The 17,342-nt window shown below is 30.6% G+C and overlaps 2 protein-coding genes across 4 annotated transcripts; both read left to right on the forward strand.

The window, feature by feature from the left end:
- The first annotated feature begins 864 nt into the window (after nucleotides 1–864).
- LOC132729648 (C-type lectin-like) lies at nucleotides 865–7,437 on the forward strand. 2 transcript variants are annotated; one of them, XM_060715453.1, is made up of 3 exons: nucleotides 865–1,086; nucleotides 2,888–2,998; nucleotides 7,338–7,437. In XM_060715453.1, exons 1-3 carry the CDS (start codon nucleotides 1,002–1,004, stop codon nucleotides 7,385–7,387), a joined length of 246 nt encoding a protein of 81 aa, XP_060571436.1. In that variant the 5' UTR covers nucleotides 865–1,001; the 3' UTR covers nucleotides 7,388–7,437. The 2 variants fall into 2 exon arrangements, with proteins under 2 accessions (XP_060571436.1, XP_060571435.1); XM_060715452.1 differs by lacking the exon at nucleotides 7,338–7,437 and adding an exon at nucleotides 3,394–3,903 and having other exon boundaries at nucleotides 882–1,086.
- A 6,615-nt stretch (nucleotides 7,438–14,052) lies between these two features.
- LOC132729645 (macrophage mannose receptor 1-like) lies at nucleotides 14,053–16,487 on the forward strand. Of its 2 annotated transcripts, none has more exons than XM_060715447.1 (6): nucleotides 14,053–14,348; nucleotides 14,551–14,678; nucleotides 14,925–15,015; nucleotides 15,506–15,607; nucleotides 15,812–15,923; nucleotides 16,332–16,487. In XM_060715447.1, exons 1-6 carry the CDS (start codon nucleotides 14,186–14,188, stop codon nucleotides 16,354–16,356), a joined length of 621 nt encoding a protein of 206 aa, XP_060571430.1. In that variant the 5' UTR covers nucleotides 14,053–14,185; the 3' UTR covers nucleotides 16,357–16,487. The 2 variants fall into 2 exon arrangements, with proteins under 2 accessions (XP_060571430.1, XP_060571431.1); XM_060715448.1 differs by having other exon boundaries at nucleotides 14,066–14,348; nucleotides 14,551–14,663.
- The last annotated feature ends 855 nt before the right edge of the window (nucleotides 16,488–17,342 follow it).

Raw genomic sequence — 17,342 nt, forward strand, 5'->3', positions numbered from 1 at the left:
CCTTTTTCTCACGAATGTCTTCATTCTAAAATAAATTTGTAAATAACGATAATATTATATTTAAAATAATAAAATGATGGGGATATCAGTATCCGTGTTCCGTGTCTAGACATGATATTATCATTTAATTTTTTATTTGCATACAAGCAAGACAAACACCCATTCAAATAGGAGTATGAAATTATTTTGCTATAAACAACTTATATTATTTCGTATTTTGTTATAATGTGTGTAAATTTATCATAGATCGTTAATTCTAGTGTTTATTTTAAATTTTACAAAATAATAAGGTTGATCACATACTCGTGCTTTTGCGACTCCGTATAAATGGTATTGCACGGAAGTGGGCAACAGTTGTAAATGTCATCACTGATAACCGAGGGGCAACAGTTTATTGTTCCACAAACACCCATAAAATAACTGTTTTATTACATAATACTTTGCAATCAGACTACAATATATATTGCAACAACATTATAATAACATTTATACAACTGTTTTAATTGTTTACAACTGAATCCTTCAGACGAACCAATATCGTACATTGAGCTAGGCGGCGTTAACGGAAATACCCGACAGGGGTTAAACAGTTAAAAAAAATAAACAGTTGTATATAAGGAATTGCTATTTACAGAAGACATTAGGTAATACAAATTACACACGCTAAATGATAGCGAGCCACTCGCATAATTGATTTTATTCAACTCGTTAAATAAATTCAGTATTAAACTTACACTCACTCAATATCCTCTATATGATAGAAATCAAAATAATAAGATACTTATTTTTTAATAAACAAACTTATTAATCTACCGGTATTATATAATTATAGATAAATTATTTGTTTCATATTTAGGATTTAAATCAGAAGTCCAAAAACACTTATATATTAAAGAGTTATCTTAAAAGTATACTACTAATAGAGACATTTGTGTTAACAAATTTGAAATTTTGAATAATGTGCTTATATCATTCACTTTGCAGCAACTAGAAGCTGGTGGATGGGATTGAATGACCAACAATCAGAAGGATATTGGAAATGGACAGACACAAGTGCTCCAGCAAACTTTATCAAATGGGCTCCCGGTATACTTTATGTTAAATACATTGTTTTTAGATATTGCACTTATTATACGAGTATTGTATCATACTTTGGAACACAACTATTGAAAAAAATCGTATACCAATAAATGCACAGTGCGTTAACTGTTAAGATAGAATGGCATTGTAACTATCCAGATATTTCATCATTGTTTCTTTTCTTATTGGTAGCATCACTGGAAATATTAATATTGTATTTAATTTAGATCTAGACTAATAACTTATTTGTATTACACCGTCGGACCTTGGTGTTCGATTCTAAACTGCGTTACGTACTTAAGGGTCCAACTTATAATGCGTAACACACTTTGGGGTCAAATTTTGACCCTAGAGTGTGTTACACAGGTACATATGTAACTTTTGACATCAGGAAAATGACTGCATTTTGGGATCGTTAAAATTAGATCAATTAAAATGAATGTTAGCGATACATTAAAGGAATATCTTGCAGTTAATGCATGTTGTTAACTAAAAATAAGAATAAAGTAAGGGAAATGAATTAAGTCGGTTGACGATAGCAAACGATTGTCTTTTTTATTTTCATGCTCCTAGAAGGGAGAACATATAGTCGCGCTTAGTCCGTTTGTCCGACTATCCGTCCTTCCGTCCGTCCGCACAAATAGTTTAGGTATATGAGCTAACTAACGGTACACTGGGACAAAAGAGAACAGAGGACTTCATTTCGTAAATGATAGTTAGCTCATAAGGATACAATAGTTAGCCCACAAGGAAACAAAAGAAAAGAACAATAGAAATAGCTCATAAACCTGAAAAATTGGTACTTCCGATTTTCTTGTCCGTGAAATAAATCTGATATTATAAGAGGTATCAACAAAAAACTTTGTAAGTTGATAGATCTTATTGAACAGAAGTGTAGTACAAATGAACCCTAAGTCTACCTTACCTAATTTTGGAGTTATTGCCCTTTTGTTCATTTTTATATTTTGAAGTTTGTCCGGGACATAACTCTGAAACTACAAGAGGTATCAACAAGAAACTGCTTCTTAAAACCTTTTCGGAGAGCATCACCCGGTTCAGCCAGCTCTTGTATATCTACTTTTTTGCAATTTGCAATAAATTATAAGTTTCATATAAAATTAAATGTTGCCTAGAATAGTGGCCTTAAAGAACGATCCTTAGATTATGATTTTATGTTTGTTTATTAGATAGATAAAAGGGCATTCGACGAATACCTTTCATAAGCGATGGTCCACATATTTAGGAAACATAAAAAATGTAAAATAGGCTTGAAATGATTTTACAGCTGAAGTTCCCGCGCAACTTTACTATGATGAATGTTTTTTCTAACTTTCTTGGTGCAAGTCATTTAAACAGAAATTGAATTGTTTGAAAATAAGATGCAATGAGATGATACATGTATTTTCTGAACTTTATTACTTCCCCATCGTAATTAATTTTACGGTTCAATATTGCGCCAAACTTCATCAAGTATATGGCTGACATAAACGGAATGTGTGTGTGTACTCGGGAAAATGTTACCTGTCCCGACATGTCAAAAGTCAAAAAACACAGTTGAGTTCCTCTAAGGTTGTAACCACACTTAAGTGAAATTTTATATATGTTTATGATTATGCTTATAAAACAATTTTCAAACATGGAAGAATATTTAAAATATGTTATGCTAATATTTGTCGACATTATATTTAATCATTCAAATATATGCATTCATTTCTTATTGAAAATTTGACTTTAACTTTATAGAAAATAAAGCAGCCTGATAATCAGAAAATTACATATAAATATACATGTACATTGACTGTTTCAGGTCAACCTGAAGGTGGTAGAAAGCAGAATTGCGTTGTATACAGCATCCACCAAGCCCATCGTTGGCATGACGCAGACTGTCACACAAAATATTCAGTTATTTGCAAACAAGGTATTGTGCTATATTTTAGGTTAACATCGTATGAGCAGGTACTTACAACTAACATTTGATCCGCAAAGTAGTTGGGTTAATATTAATTATAATCAGGCTCTTTTTGCCCTAAGCAAATTGCGCATGCGCGAAAGACTACTACTTCCGGTCAATTTTTCATAGCAACGAACCGCGTCGTAAAAAGGTCTATAAGGACTATAATTATATACATTAACGCATTGATACAACACATTGATTTCATGTTTGCATTCTAAATAATAAGTGTGAGTCATTACAATATTATTGACGTGTTCAGTACGTACGTAGAATGTGTTTTTTTCTTTTTGAACGAATAATTTGAGATCTGCATATGTGGTCATGCATTTATGTAATGATTTCATGTGGTTATATTTCAGGAAACTAGGCATCAGGACGATAACGATATAAATCCGTGTTCATTGCCGTATTTGTCATGTTCCTAAAATAAACTTTCACATTATATTTGTTACGCACTATTTGTTATGAATGACGAACAGCAAATAACTAGCTATAACTCACACTTCTTAAACCATATAAATAGCATTTATAGATTGTTTTGACGTAAATACAGCTTTTTCTCTCTCTTTTTTTAACATCATTAAACACAGATTTACTTTTTGTACGCAGGAAAGATTGTACTCATTCCTATACCTTAAAAGGCTTCAAAGTTAATATAGACAATGTTTATATGTTTAGTATGCAGTCATCATGCAATAGTTTGTTTATTTGTCACCATTCAAACTATTAATATTAGTCAATGCTTTCATCATCAAAACTTTTTATCTGAACTTTAAATGTATTTAGCTTTTATATATCTTATCAAGTAATAAATTTTGCTTAAAAAAAATGTGTCAAACTTGTGATTAAAACTTCACATCAACACCTAACTGTAATTCTAGTTGTGTGTGACAAATTGCTAGAACGTTTTTTAGTATGTGTTTGCTTCCTAATATACCAGGGTTAATTTGTACGATTTTTCGAACGAAGTCCGTCTGATATCGGTTTGATTTCTTGTAAAATTGACAGGCAAGACTAAATATTAGAAGGATATCATTGTTCATTTTCAAATTGCAAACTGAAATCCGGGAATTTCATTGGCCTGTCTAAAATTAGTATTAATATCTCAAAATCTTTTTAAAACATATACACGTCCAAATTATAGAATAATCTAAAGGGGTATCGGAAACACACTAGTTTAATTTTCCGAATATTTCAGATCTGTGAACTTCCTCCCATTAAATATTTTACTCTGCTGCTTTAAAAATGTTCACCAATTCTCTAGTGAAAATCTTATTCAACATAAGCGTTTATCGAGTTATAAACGACATTATAAAATGACGAGACGACCAATAACGTTCACAATCCCAGAAAAACATGTGCATAGCGAAAGACACATTGCAAGCAAAAGTAGTTTTACCTCGTCCGAGTATCTTTTTAAAGATACTTCTTGTTGAAAAAAGCAACCGCTCACTTTACGAAAAGGACTATTTTGCACTCCGAGTTTGTACATAGGAGTACCGCCCCAAAAACGCTGATGAAATTCAAGAAAAAAATGTATTCTTGAAAATATAAGAAGTCGTAGCAAAGAATAATCACTTCATTTATGATTACTTGTAACTTGGCAACATTGTAGCCAATCGAAAATTGTAAACTTAAAAACATTGATATGCGATCTATTTTGCTACGTGGATTGAGATGCAAGTTTGTTGTGCAAATTGATTATGTTCGTTTAAATTTTGAATACAAATTCATCATCCTTGTAGAATGTTACTGTTGAACAACTTTTGCTACCACCAAAAAATTGCATAAGCAAGATTTTCAACGACTTGAATTTATATCGCTTTTGCACAAAAACTTCTCATATACCTTAGATGATGCAAACTATGAATGCAGATTGTATATGAACGATTATCATAAAAGAAACATTATTTATGCCGGCTCGCCACGGCGAGCCGGTATTACGTTAGGATTTTACTGAGAAACAACCTAAAAGTCCGAATACATCCAAAAATTTAATCGAAGCTTGGCTTCCAGCTTTCTATAAAAATTCATCTATCAGGGCTAGGATCCAAAATTATTTAGCCAATCAAATTTAATCTTACATAGCGTCAAAAAACCTTCAATTTTCACGCCATATTTAAAAAGCAGCAAGTATTGTTTTGAGCGCAAAGATATTATGATGATTAAAAATGCTTGTTTTCATGAATTCTTTTCAATAAATCATATTAACACTGACTTTTGATTTAGCGATTTCACCTGTTCCTCTGTAGTAAGTTTTCGTTTGGTTAATTAACATAAGTGTACACCTGGCCCCGTGTTCACAAAGATTTTAGGATCAGGATCAAGATCAGGATCAAATCTAAAAACTCAAATATTATCCATTGTTAATTCTTATAGATTAGATATTTAATATTAACTTGATAAAACTGGACTAGAAATAGCATGTTTTTGAAATTAAAGAATAAATTTATTGTAATTTTTGAAAGATATGGGCATTTTACAGTTAATCCAAATATTGATCTTGATCCTAAAATTGATCCTTATTTTGATCCCATTATTTTTGTATTTGTTTCGTTATTTGTCTATTTTATCCCAAAACAGGATTCTTTCTTTGCAAATCAGCAAAATATTACATTAACTTTATGTACCATTCAATTCTAACAAAATACGATCAATATTAGTTATTTAAAACAAAGAAAATAAAATCAGGATCACTTGATCCTGATCCTGATCTTTTCTTTGTGAACACGGGGCCTGGTTCTGTGCATTTTTTCTTTTTCCTTTTTTCCGGTCATTTTATCCTTTCCGGTATTTAGTGTATAATTATATTTACTGGCCGGGATCCGGGACGCCCGGACTGGCCGGGATCCGGGATCGTATAAGATATAGAGGAAAAACTTATAAACTATATTTGTGTTGATTATTGTCGTAATGAAAGGCCATTAAACGTAAAGTTTTTTTTATTGTATGTAATGAACGTTAAATTAATTAAACTTTGGATATAAATATATTTAGAGCTATTCATCAACAAACTTAAAAATCACAATACTTATAATTATATGCCTAATTAATTGGAAAAATCAAAGACTACATTCTTGAATTGGTCAAATCCCGGGATCCCTTTATGTTTTAATGCGATCCCAGCTTTTCTGAAAACTATATTCTTGAACTGGCCAATTCCTTGGATCTCTTTATACTTTAATACGATCCCGGCTTTTCTGAAAACTATATTCTTGAACTGGTCAATTCCCGGGATCCCTATATGTTTTAATAGGATCCTTGCTTATCTGAAAAGCATCTAAGACTGGTTAATTCCCGGGATCCCTATATTTTTAATAGGATCCCGGCTTTTCTGGCTGAATTAATTGACAACTTGTGTTTACTTTAAGACTTGTGTCTGTCACTCATTCCAATACTAAATATCATATTACAACTTAACTTCGTATAAAGAGACATCTTTATGAATTCTACCTATCTAACATTTATTTGGTCATGGTCAAAAGGCCATATAGTAAATGTGCATAGACATAGGGACTTCATTCTATCTGTTTACATGCATCTTCATATATACTCATATTCCTCTTTGTTAAACTGAGTGAAACTGGCTTCCATAACTTTATGTCACTTTTATTTTGATGTTCGCTGAAGTCTCTTCAGCTAACAGAACTGTCATTTTTACATTTAAACGCACCCCTGGAAAAAAAATTACGAAGCGAGTCGCTACTAGCTTTTTTAAAAGCTAACCTTGTCGAATTTACAGTAGAACGTTAAAACAACTATTGTTTTATGTATATAAACCCCAAACTGATAAAAAAAAGTTTATTTTGTACTCGACAATGATAAAAAAGTAGCATAGTATACAAATAAATCCGGAACAGTTTAAACAGCTTTTTATACTTATAGACATACCCCGAAAGCTAAGGGGAAGGAAGTTCAAATTGTTTGTTAATTTGGTTTTTTTAATACATGCGCATGTTTAAACTGAGATGCATGCATAAATACCCGAGATAAGGGACTGTGAAAGTGCAGGTCATATATGTACATATAGACTTGAAGGGCTCTGAAAAAGTGCGTAAACAAAATAAAAAAGGCTCCTGGTTATAAAATCATTTGTTATTCTGCAAGTAATTCTTACGTTTTTTCTATTTTGATTTGCAATGGAAATATGCGTTTGATTAACGAATGTGTTGTGAGGGATTTTGCATAAGATTTTTTATTTCCGTTGGGCCAAACTGTCAAACTGAGTCTGCTCTTTTGTAATGCGCCATGCTTGCAAGGTATCATCATGCATTTTAACATATGTTTATTTTTTCCATTTCAGAGATAAAGAAAAAGCTAAAACAAACTAAGATTACTGATTTCTTTGGATAGAGAACATTATGAATAGATCTTAAGTCACCAAGAGACCAGCATCAATCTTACTTAGTGTTTAAATATCAACTACCAGTAACAGTTAATATTTTATGATCACATTGGTAACAATTTAATGTTTTATCAACATTATATGAATGATGCAAACAACACTGTACTGTATTTTACATGTTTTCTCTTTTTTAAAAGGCAATTAAAGAAAAAGCATATAACCAATTATCTCTCTTATCTTAAAAGGGGCACATATACCATGTATATATTACATAGGAAAACTACACATGTACATATACATGTTGCAAAAAGTAAAATTATTAAATTTTACAGAATTCCATGAGTTTCAAAAGGAGATCAATATAACAAGAGCGACAATGCAGGGATCTCCCCTTAATTCTTCGATGTAGATCTCTGACACCACGGTCAGAATTTCTGATAAACTATATTTCCTTTTTTTTTAAATTATCTATAGCTTTTATCTATCAGTAATGTTTATTCTTATTGATTACAAAATGAATAATATGAATATATAGAAATTATTTTAAAAATTATCAAACTGTCATGCCACACCCTTTGTGGCAGTGTTTAGTGTACTTATAAAGGGAAGTAACCGTTGCGAGGAGTTTGGTTTTTGTATTTTCTGATCGCAGATCAGGAAATAAAATGCTGATATTCAATTTCTGGCACAGAATTTTCACGACAAACCTAACAATAAGTAGTTCTCAAAGCAGCTTAAAACTAGCGATGTAAAAAGAAAGAAATATCTTTATTTGTTACAAGTATCCAACAAATTACAACGCATTCAAAATTTAAAAGTAGCGTTGGCTTATAGAATTGTCAATAAAATGCACAATCAAAAAAAAACCTGGATGAATATCATCTTATCAATGAAAAATGCTATTTTGAGCGATGTCAATAACCGAATACTTCAAAGCGTAGTACACAAATAAATCTGACTGTCGAGTAGTGAAATATATACATGTCAGACTGTTTTGGCGAGAAGATTTTCGCTAAATTATTTACATCAGTGTTAAACAACAGGTTTATCGCGACCAAAATACCTCGAAATTAATAAGGATTAAAACCCCGAAATGGAAATTCCAAATTTAGAATTATTTGATTTTATTCAAGTTTTCTTCGTATAACTTCCTAGTGGTGCAGGTTTAGGGTGTGAGAGGTCTGGGGTTAAAATCCCAGTCGATGCAACTAATTTTTAAGTGTATTTTTTTAAGGACATAGCCACGATATGCAAGGATAAAGTGTGGCTGTCATGAAAAAATGAACATACATGTAAATGATTTTTGATTCAACTCTTGTTATGCAAAAATCCGTATATATCAAACTCAAACTGTTATAGTTAAAAATCTAAACGCAGTCGCTGCATCTCTGCCCTGTAAGATGAATTATAGTATATAAAAATAAACTTACACAGGAAAATACATACAGATAAACAACACGATTTAGATTGCAAAGATCAGAAAATACCATAGAGCTTGCAGCCCTTTGATTTTATACCGAACTACAACCGAAAGTGGTTGGCATTTGCCAACAGTATAGAGCAAGGCAATTCTGCAATACTTTTTTTTATAGGAAAAGTTGATTTATTGTTCCAAATTCAAAACCATTTCCAAAACATTGAAAAATAAGAAACGCTAAAATGTTCCCTGAATCATTTTCATTAGTTTGATAATAAACTTTTATTATCAAGTTGCATTTAAAAATATCATAAGACATATTGTTTATTTCTTCTAAACTAAAAAGCTTCTTTGATCAGGAAAAGGGAGTTAGGAAAAGGAAGTTAGACAAATTGAATTATGAGTAGGTTCTAAAACAGGAATAGTCAGATATGTAAAAGCCTAAAGATTACATTTGGAATAATTTTGAAATGATTTAAAGAAGATTCTAAAGATTTAAATGTATTTGCTGTTCAAGCGATGTTAGTGCAAAAGGTGAACTGTTTCATTTAGCTAGTTGCAAAAATACTGACTGATTTTTGTGTTCTATTTACATCAACACCAATTATACGACGCATTTCAAGTGTCCCATTTAATTCTGAAACTACTTTTAACTTCCTTATTCTCATTGTTTTTACCCTTATATTGGTAATGTAAATACCACGTATGACAGTATTATCTCTAGTGATTGTATACTAATTTATTGTTTCTTCATTTTTTATTGTAATGTAAAGACGCATCGTCATTGTAAGTCTTTGTTAATCTAGTTGACAGAGAGGTGTTTTTCTCTTGTTGATATATCAGGTTATTTTGTTTACGTGAGAAAAGACTTGTTTATTTCTTTATCTTACATATTTGTTTTAAGAAGTTTTCTTCCTTATGCATAACAGTTTCGAAAATCATTTTATGTCTGTTCGATACTTGAATGTTATATTCCTTTTAAAAAATTAAAGATATATTAATATATATAGCTGTTAATACGTTTTAAATCTCGGTCATCACCCCTAAGTTTTGTTCAATTTAAAAACAAATGCTTACCAACATTTCACAATTTAAAACATTTGATTATTCAATTTTATATAAAAACTAAAGTGCATTAGTCAATATACTTGCAAACAGTGTATAATACACTCTCTTTAAGATTTCCAACATTATCAAAGCATCCACTTTGATGCTGAACTCAAACTACTATTCAATTATCGTTTTGGGTTCGAATCGTTCCAGTGCATTTGGTGGTGGTGGTGTTTGTAGTTTTCACTACGGATCACGTCTGTAAGCCACATTGAATTTACCGGAGCTGAATCGTTCCGTGGCAGGCTGTCAAGCAGTTTACCAGTACTAGTTGCCTTCACTTTTGCAAGTAAATGTTTATAAAATAATTTCAACCATAACGAAAGTGAATTGCGCCGTCCGGAAACGAACCCGGGCCGCCCGATTCACAGTCCAACGATCTACCTATTGAGCTAACCGGACGGCTTTCGCCAGTGTCTTTGATTTATTTTTTGTCTGTAGAACGGAATATTAGTCGTTCTAGTCAGGTGCTCTCTCGTGCCAGGAATATTGAAAGATGAGCCTGAGGTTTTCCTCTACCAGATAATCTATGAGTAATATAACCAACACGTGTCTTTCATGATCACTGTCATAAAATTGGTACACATGGAGGAAGAAGGAAGTTTAGCCAAATACAGAGAAGTTAAAATGTATTTGTGTACAATAAAGTAACAATAGAAACTATTGTTTGATATTTTTTTAATATTTTTTTTTACCAAAATACAATGATGTAATTTTTGTATCAATCTTTTTGATAAATTATCATTTCGGAAAACTATATTTAATCGTTTGTATTTACAATATTTAGTATCTACTGATAAATAGAACTCTATTGCACTAGATTGATTTATTGCAGTATCAAAGTGCATAGAATGGTAATAAATAGAGTATATTCAAGTTTTTTTTCTATAAATACAGGATATTTTTCATCGAGTGGTATGATATAAATATTTCACGAGTGCAATATGATAATTTACATACCATATCTATAATTCTTATAAGTATATAATAAGAAAGTTAATTGTACTCATAAAAATATGAAAATAATCAAATAAAATACAATCATGCGTATTAACCATGTCATGGAACACAGTACCAAGGAAAACACGTTATCTACAAAATTACTAGATATAATATAAAATAATAAATAAAAATAATAGATTAGTCTAATAACAATAAAATAATAGATTAGACTTATAATTAAGTGTGAAGGTTGATTGGGATTATAGTAAATTATTAAATACTGATTTAGAGGACATTTGTTATTTGTTTTGCTCCATTGTTGAGATAGAATCCATAGTCTTTATTTAAAGCGGATATTATGTCTAATTCGGCTCATGTGACTTTAAATCATTCAATTAGGAGTAAATGTTTGTGTCTCAAGTATATTATACATCATTTTCATTGTTTTCCCTAATTTTTCGTTGCAGTAACAGAAATAGTGCATGTAGTTCTATATCTAAAACGTTAAACATTTCTTTAACATAATCATGGCAAGGCAATTATAGGTGGGTGACGTGAAATCTACCAGTTTAATATATTTCTGGTATACTTGTGTGGCAATGTAAAGCTTTTTTGTACTTTCATCTTGTTCGGTTAGAATTCACATGGCTATAAAAGTTTTAAATATGTTTTCGTTCTTCATCAGCGTGAAGGAAGATAATTTATTTCGTCGTCTTTCAAAGCACTGGTACTTTGATGTAATTTCCTGATATACAATAACAATCTGCTTACGCATCTAAGTTAAATATAAACCTTTATTTGTAACGAGCAAGTTTGACAGATGGTATGTCGTAGACAAAGAGATTAGATAGATACGTATCACATTGTCCATTATGTACGTGGTGAAGCCTTGTTTATTTCAAATATTTTTAAAATGTATACGTGACAAATATAATATTTACAATTTTGAGCAAATTGGTATTTGTGAGGAAAATTGTATTTGAAGAGAAAGAAGTATATAAAATAATTATATACGTTACTGTCTGAAGATATGAAAAAGCATTGAAAGTGCTTACAGAAAGAAATGTATAAAAATTTAACAATTTTTATTCTGCATTTCGCGAAACCTATATTTTCTTTCCCTTTGTTAATATAACAGAATATGCAAAGTGATAGTTTTCATATAGCCAGAATAGAACTTGCACAATAAAATTCATTTAAAATTTAGACAATTTTAGAATGTGGTAACAGAAACATTCGAATTGAAGTAATCGAGCTCGTCTTAGCGATTATGTAGCGGGATGGTCGAGTGGTAAATGCGCCAGACTAGTAATATAAGTATCACCATTAATATTAAATTTGAACATGTTTATTTTTCTAATTAATACCTACCAGCATAATATACGGGTAAATATAATTCAAGCAATATTCAAAGGGAAAGATTAGAACGGAATACATAGTCTTATAAAAGTCTTCTCCTTTAGTGTATCGAGTTATCTACCAACTTGTTATTTTGAAGAGACAGGAATATAAATAACGAAAAAATAGAAATAGAGGATTTTGAATGAATGCAGGTTCATTATTGAATTTATTGAACGAGTTGAATAAAATTATAATATATGAGCCTCTGGCGGGCATAATATTATTTTATTCAAACGAGTTCAATAAATTTAGTAATGAACCTTCACGAATATAATATTCTATTTATCACATACCCAAAATAAAGACTGTTCAAAGTGAAAAAGAATCATTTTTCACTGACGCGCTTAAAGTGTTACTCTAAAATTTAGCGCGTCTTAACACTATGCTTGTATAACGCAAATTTATGACGTCGCGTCAAAATATATGCACGGCTGTGCAATGCCATTTTACGGAGTCGCAAAAGCGGCAAAGGTATATTTGCAATATTGGTGGAAAAGAGCAGAGCAATCAATAAAGACTAGTTAAAAGTTAAAGCAAAGCAAGTAAGCAAAATTCGGCATACAAAGGAATAGGAAGAAAAGAAAAAGATTTAAAAAGAAAGAAAACTATTTAGGTCTTAGAAATTGTTAGACGCCGCATAATTAACATTTAAGTTACAAAACAGATTAACTAAGTGAAAATAGTACGTTTGTTTTAAAATGAATCACAAATATTTGCAATAGCTTTTGAAGGATTCTTGTTCTTATTTGCCTATATTTTTTATAACATTTAGTGGTTTTATACCTAAATTCCAGGCTAATATGCAATCTTGTGTTTAATCGTGTAGTTAAATCTTTTTCAATAAGTAATCAATACGTAACTAAGTATTGATTATATTTAACAGTTTATTCATTACTATCATTTGATATTACAGATATGAGAACAGTTTGTCCTCAAAATCATTTGATATAATGCAATTCGCAACAGTATTTAAATGAACATATCCTCGGCGCAATGGAGATATCTTTCTTTACCCCTGCCTTTGTAAGTATACTAATCATTTCATTTTTACTTCTTATCTAATTTATTTTGCTTCGGCCAGACCTTTTAATCTTTGTGGCAACAGACAAACATTTCAGAATTTCAGTCATAACATTACTGTGTGAATTTATGCATTAGGTTCTACTTTTTCACATAAATAATTTGCAACTTAATTATTAAACAACAAGCACACACCAAGAAGATGAAGAAAAATTGATTTGTACTTCGGATATTCAACTGTAAAAGAGAACAATTGTCAAACGTTGATTGGTCACTTCACCAAAAGAAAAAAAAACACGATACATATATAAATCTATATTTAGTAAAGGTATGCAACTCGCCGCTCATGTTCATGTGAACTCCATAACTCCATCATTTTTCCACTAAATCACAAAATCTTTGTACCAAATGGTAGCAAATTGATGACTCTTAAAGGAAATAAAGCTGTCACTTCAATGACTCCAAGAGATTAAGATATTTAATCTCGAAGTCACCGTCAGTATAGGTCATCAGAGATGTGACCGCTGGGTTTTTGTGAAAATTACTCGACTGAACGGCAGTTAATTCGACATGAATGAATATTCTTTTTTTGTATTGCGCATTTAGATATGACAAAATTGAATTATCATTTGTAATAACTGTTCAATCAAATCATTATTTGAAACTTTAACGAACCTTTTTTCGATATATCAAATAATGAAAGTAAGGGTGCAGCAGGTTGCTCCCCTTTAGTTGGTACGGAGTATTTTCATTGGTCATGTGGAAACCTTCAAAATGTCACGCATGCTCATGCAGTGGATGACATAAACATCTTACGCCTCTTAAGATATAGGGAAAAACTACAGTCTGCATTGAGTGTTGAAATTCATTTGAAATCGCGTGAGTCTGCCGAAAACGCATACACACTTAAAAGAAAATGAAGATAATTTTTGTACGCGCGCTTATAGTCTGTGGATGTGTCACATCTGTTAAAGCAAACGATGTTTGCCTTAACGAGACAGAATATGATTTTTACATGTTAGGGAACCTTGTTAAAGATGTTGAGAAAAGGATACAATCTTTGAGAGAGAACGTCAAAGGTTTGATTTATCATTAATTATTAATTATTAAAAGTTATATTGAAAAATATTATTTTTAAAAAATAGTCTGCAAACATTTTTATCTTTATTGATATTTATTAATCTGAAATTGCATATAAGCAAACGCGTATTGATACAAAAGAAACTAATCGTTAGTTGCTTACTGCTTTTGTGTAAACATTCCATTGACTTTTTTTTATAGAAGTGATAAAAACGAGATGCCCTGACAGCTCATGCGGTGATGAATGGGTTTCCTTCAACAATTCTTGTTACTTTTTTGAGAATATTAAATCAGCAACTTTTGAAGAAGCAAGGGCAAGTATCATAACTGTAAACTGAAATGTTTTTTTTTTTGTTGTTGTTGTTTTTCTTTTCAATTCAAACAGTGTAGTACTTTAGAGCATATAATTAAAGACATAAATGTTAGATAAAGTTAATGGAATTTTAAGGAAAAAAACCAAGCACTTTTGATGTTAGATAAACAAATACCTAATACAAAATTTTTCATAAAAATGACTATATTCATGGAAAAGTAACAGTATTTAACTATTATTTTCAAACGATGTATTCTTTCAGCAATACTGCAAACAAAAGGCTGCTAACCTTTTGTACGTAGAAGACGACACAGAAAACTCCTTCATCGTTAAAATGCTCGGTCGTTTTAAATGTGAGAAATATATTTTCTCTAATTTAATACCAATAATCATTGCCTTTTAATTTTTTTTTTCATAATTGCCAGTAAATACTCGTTAAATGATATTTTATTCCTCGTTTTATATTATTTTATATCATTAGAATTAAATTGAACACATGAACTTACATTTACATGCATGTGAATTGATAAAAAAAAAACACGAATGTTTGATCCATAATATCATTAAATTATATTAAAATAAGTTAAGAGCGGGAAACATCGCATGGTAAATAAATAAGTTACAAATTACGTTAAGATGCGTTTTGTAATCTGTGAAAATTAAGAAAACTGTCATCAAATAAATTAATTAAAGGATGATTCATTCATTCATTCATTCATTTATTAATGGTATTTAATGGTAATCAATGAAATAATTTATGGTTTTTATGAATCAAATGCAAATACTTAATAGAATATTTGTACAATGTAAAGGTTATTTCTTTAAACAATTATTATTAAATAGCAAACAACAACTGGTTGAATGGACTAACCGACCAAAGTACAGAAGGAAATTGGAAATGGATAGACACAAATGTTCCGGCAAGATTTATTAAATGGGCACCCAGTAAGTGTGATTTACCGAGTTTTATTTTCTATAGAAAATGTATGATTTGTCTCAGATAAAATGTTTTCTAATTTGTTTATTATCAATACAACAAACAACGGTTATTCAGTTGTAAGACAAAACTTGTTACGAAGCACAACGAAGTCTGTTTTATTAATTTTCTAAATTATTAAGGGGAAAATAATTTAAAACTCAATCTTTTAGATGAGCCACAAGGGCGCACAAGAGAAAATTGCGTTGCGTATATTGGTACTAATTACTATCGGTGGCATGACATAACTTGTTCAAGCAAGTGTCCATTTATTTGCAAAAAAAGGTAAGTATGGTTCAACACTACAAAATTATTTAAAACAAATTATATAGTTTTATTTTAGCAATTGTTGTCGGAATGCAGATGTTTTTTTATCTGGCATGTACAAAAATCACAAAATAGTAATTTGTAATTTTTTCGTTATGCTTTAAATTTTTTGAAAAGCTCTTCTGGGTTTGATACTTTGAAAGAAATTGATACCTTATTAGATGTTTGAAATTTTACATACAAAACATTTAATACCAAATAGGAAACAAGAAGGTAAATATTGATTTGAATATAATTGGATAGAATAAGTGTTCATACATTGCGAACTATTAAAAAAAACATTCACTTCATTTCTATTCATTTCATACTATATTTTATGCATTGCCATATAACGATTAAAACAATATGTAAAATGTTTTCTTTCAGAAAAATCTCTTTGAATGTTGAATGAGTCTGCAAACATTGACGCCAGCTATTCATAAATATTACATACAAATGTACTTTAAATAGCTAGGAATGTAAACGTCTATGTAATGCTTTTGTATGCTTGTTTTTATATACATAATAAAATTAGCTGCTGAATATACTTTTGTCAAGTAGCACTATATAAGCATTACCTTTATTATGCAATGGACATTAAATGTAATCAATATTTAGTGTGGCAATCTTTTTTCTCAAATTGTGTTAGATATTAAATGCGCAATCGTATTTATTAAATAAATTTGACGAGTCTGATTTATGTACAGAATTCATTACATTTTTGTTGAAATACGAGCGTCTAATTTGTTAGTGACTTCTTATAACAGAATAAGTTCGAAGGACCACTTGCAATATGATAGTTATTTAACGTGTTTTTTAGGTTTTCTCTTCGGATTCCTGTTCACACAGTTTACTTTTTCTGTATGTGTCTATTTCTTGCAATATGTTTCAGAAAGACTTGAATAAAACAATTCCTATGAAATATTTTGATTTTATTAAACCTTCGTCAACAAATAAGTTTTAACAACCTTTTCATCAACGGTTACCGCTAAATTATTAGAAATAAAATTTGATTTATAATAGAGGGGGTGCTGGTTTGATCCCCTGGCAAAGCAAAATTTCTCCATCACAACTGATCTCACATATTAAGTCTAGTAGCCATTGATCTCTAATCGATGACTCAAAATTAACAGGGGATAAGTGATCCATTACTTGTGGATTTTAAGCACGGATCGCTTGATTTTATGACGATAACTTAAGTGTAAACCCATCCCAGCAAACACAAGACGTCACACTGACGTCAGATTTAAGTCAGGTTCTGATGTCGGATGACGGTCGGAAAAAAGGTTGGATTTGAAAGTTTTTTGACGTAATAATCTGACGTCAGGAAGACGTCAGAATCTAACCATCATCTAACCATTTTATAACCAAAATCTGACCATTTTCCGGCCAAAATCT

The sequence above is a fragment of the Ruditapes philippinarum genome, unplaced genomic scaffold (genome assembly GCF_026571515.1).
Source record: "Ruditapes philippinarum isolate M1 unplaced genomic scaffold, ASM2657151v2 ctg6014_1_1_1_1, whole genome shotgun sequence".
Classification (NCBI taxonomy): Eukaryota; Metazoa; Mollusca; class Bivalvia; order Venerida; family Veneridae; genus Ruditapes; species Ruditapes philippinarum.

What these genes read in the sequence shown, in the direction of transcription:
- LOC132729648 (XM_060715452.1), top strand. Translation starts at nt 1,012, where the DNA reads ATGACCAACAATCAGAAGGATATTGGAAATGGACAGACACAAGTGCTC. An exon ending in CTTTATCAAATGGGCTCCCG is followed by an intron (nt 1,087 to 2,887) that starts GTATACTTTATG and finishes TGACTGTTTCAG; the next exon opens with GTCAACCTGAAGGTGGTAGA. An exon ending in TTCAGTTATTTGCAAACAAG is followed by an intron (nt 2,999 to 3,393) that starts GTATTGTGCTAT and finishes GTTATATTTCAG; the next exon opens with GAAACTAGGCATCAGGACGA.
- LOC132729645 (XM_060715447.1), top strand. Translation starts at nt 14,186, where the DNA reads ATGAAGATAATTTTTGTACGCGCGCTTATAGTCTGTGGATGTGTCACA. An exon ending in CAAGGGCAAGTATCATAACT is followed by an intron (nt 14,679 to 14,924) that starts GTAAACTGAAAT and finishes GTATTCTTTCAG; the next exon opens with CAATACTGCAAACAAAAGGC. An exon ending in AATGCTCGGTCGTTTTAAAT is followed by an intron (nt 15,016 to 15,505) that starts GTGAGAAATATA and finishes ATTATTAAATAG; the next exon opens with CAAACAACAACTGGTTGAAT.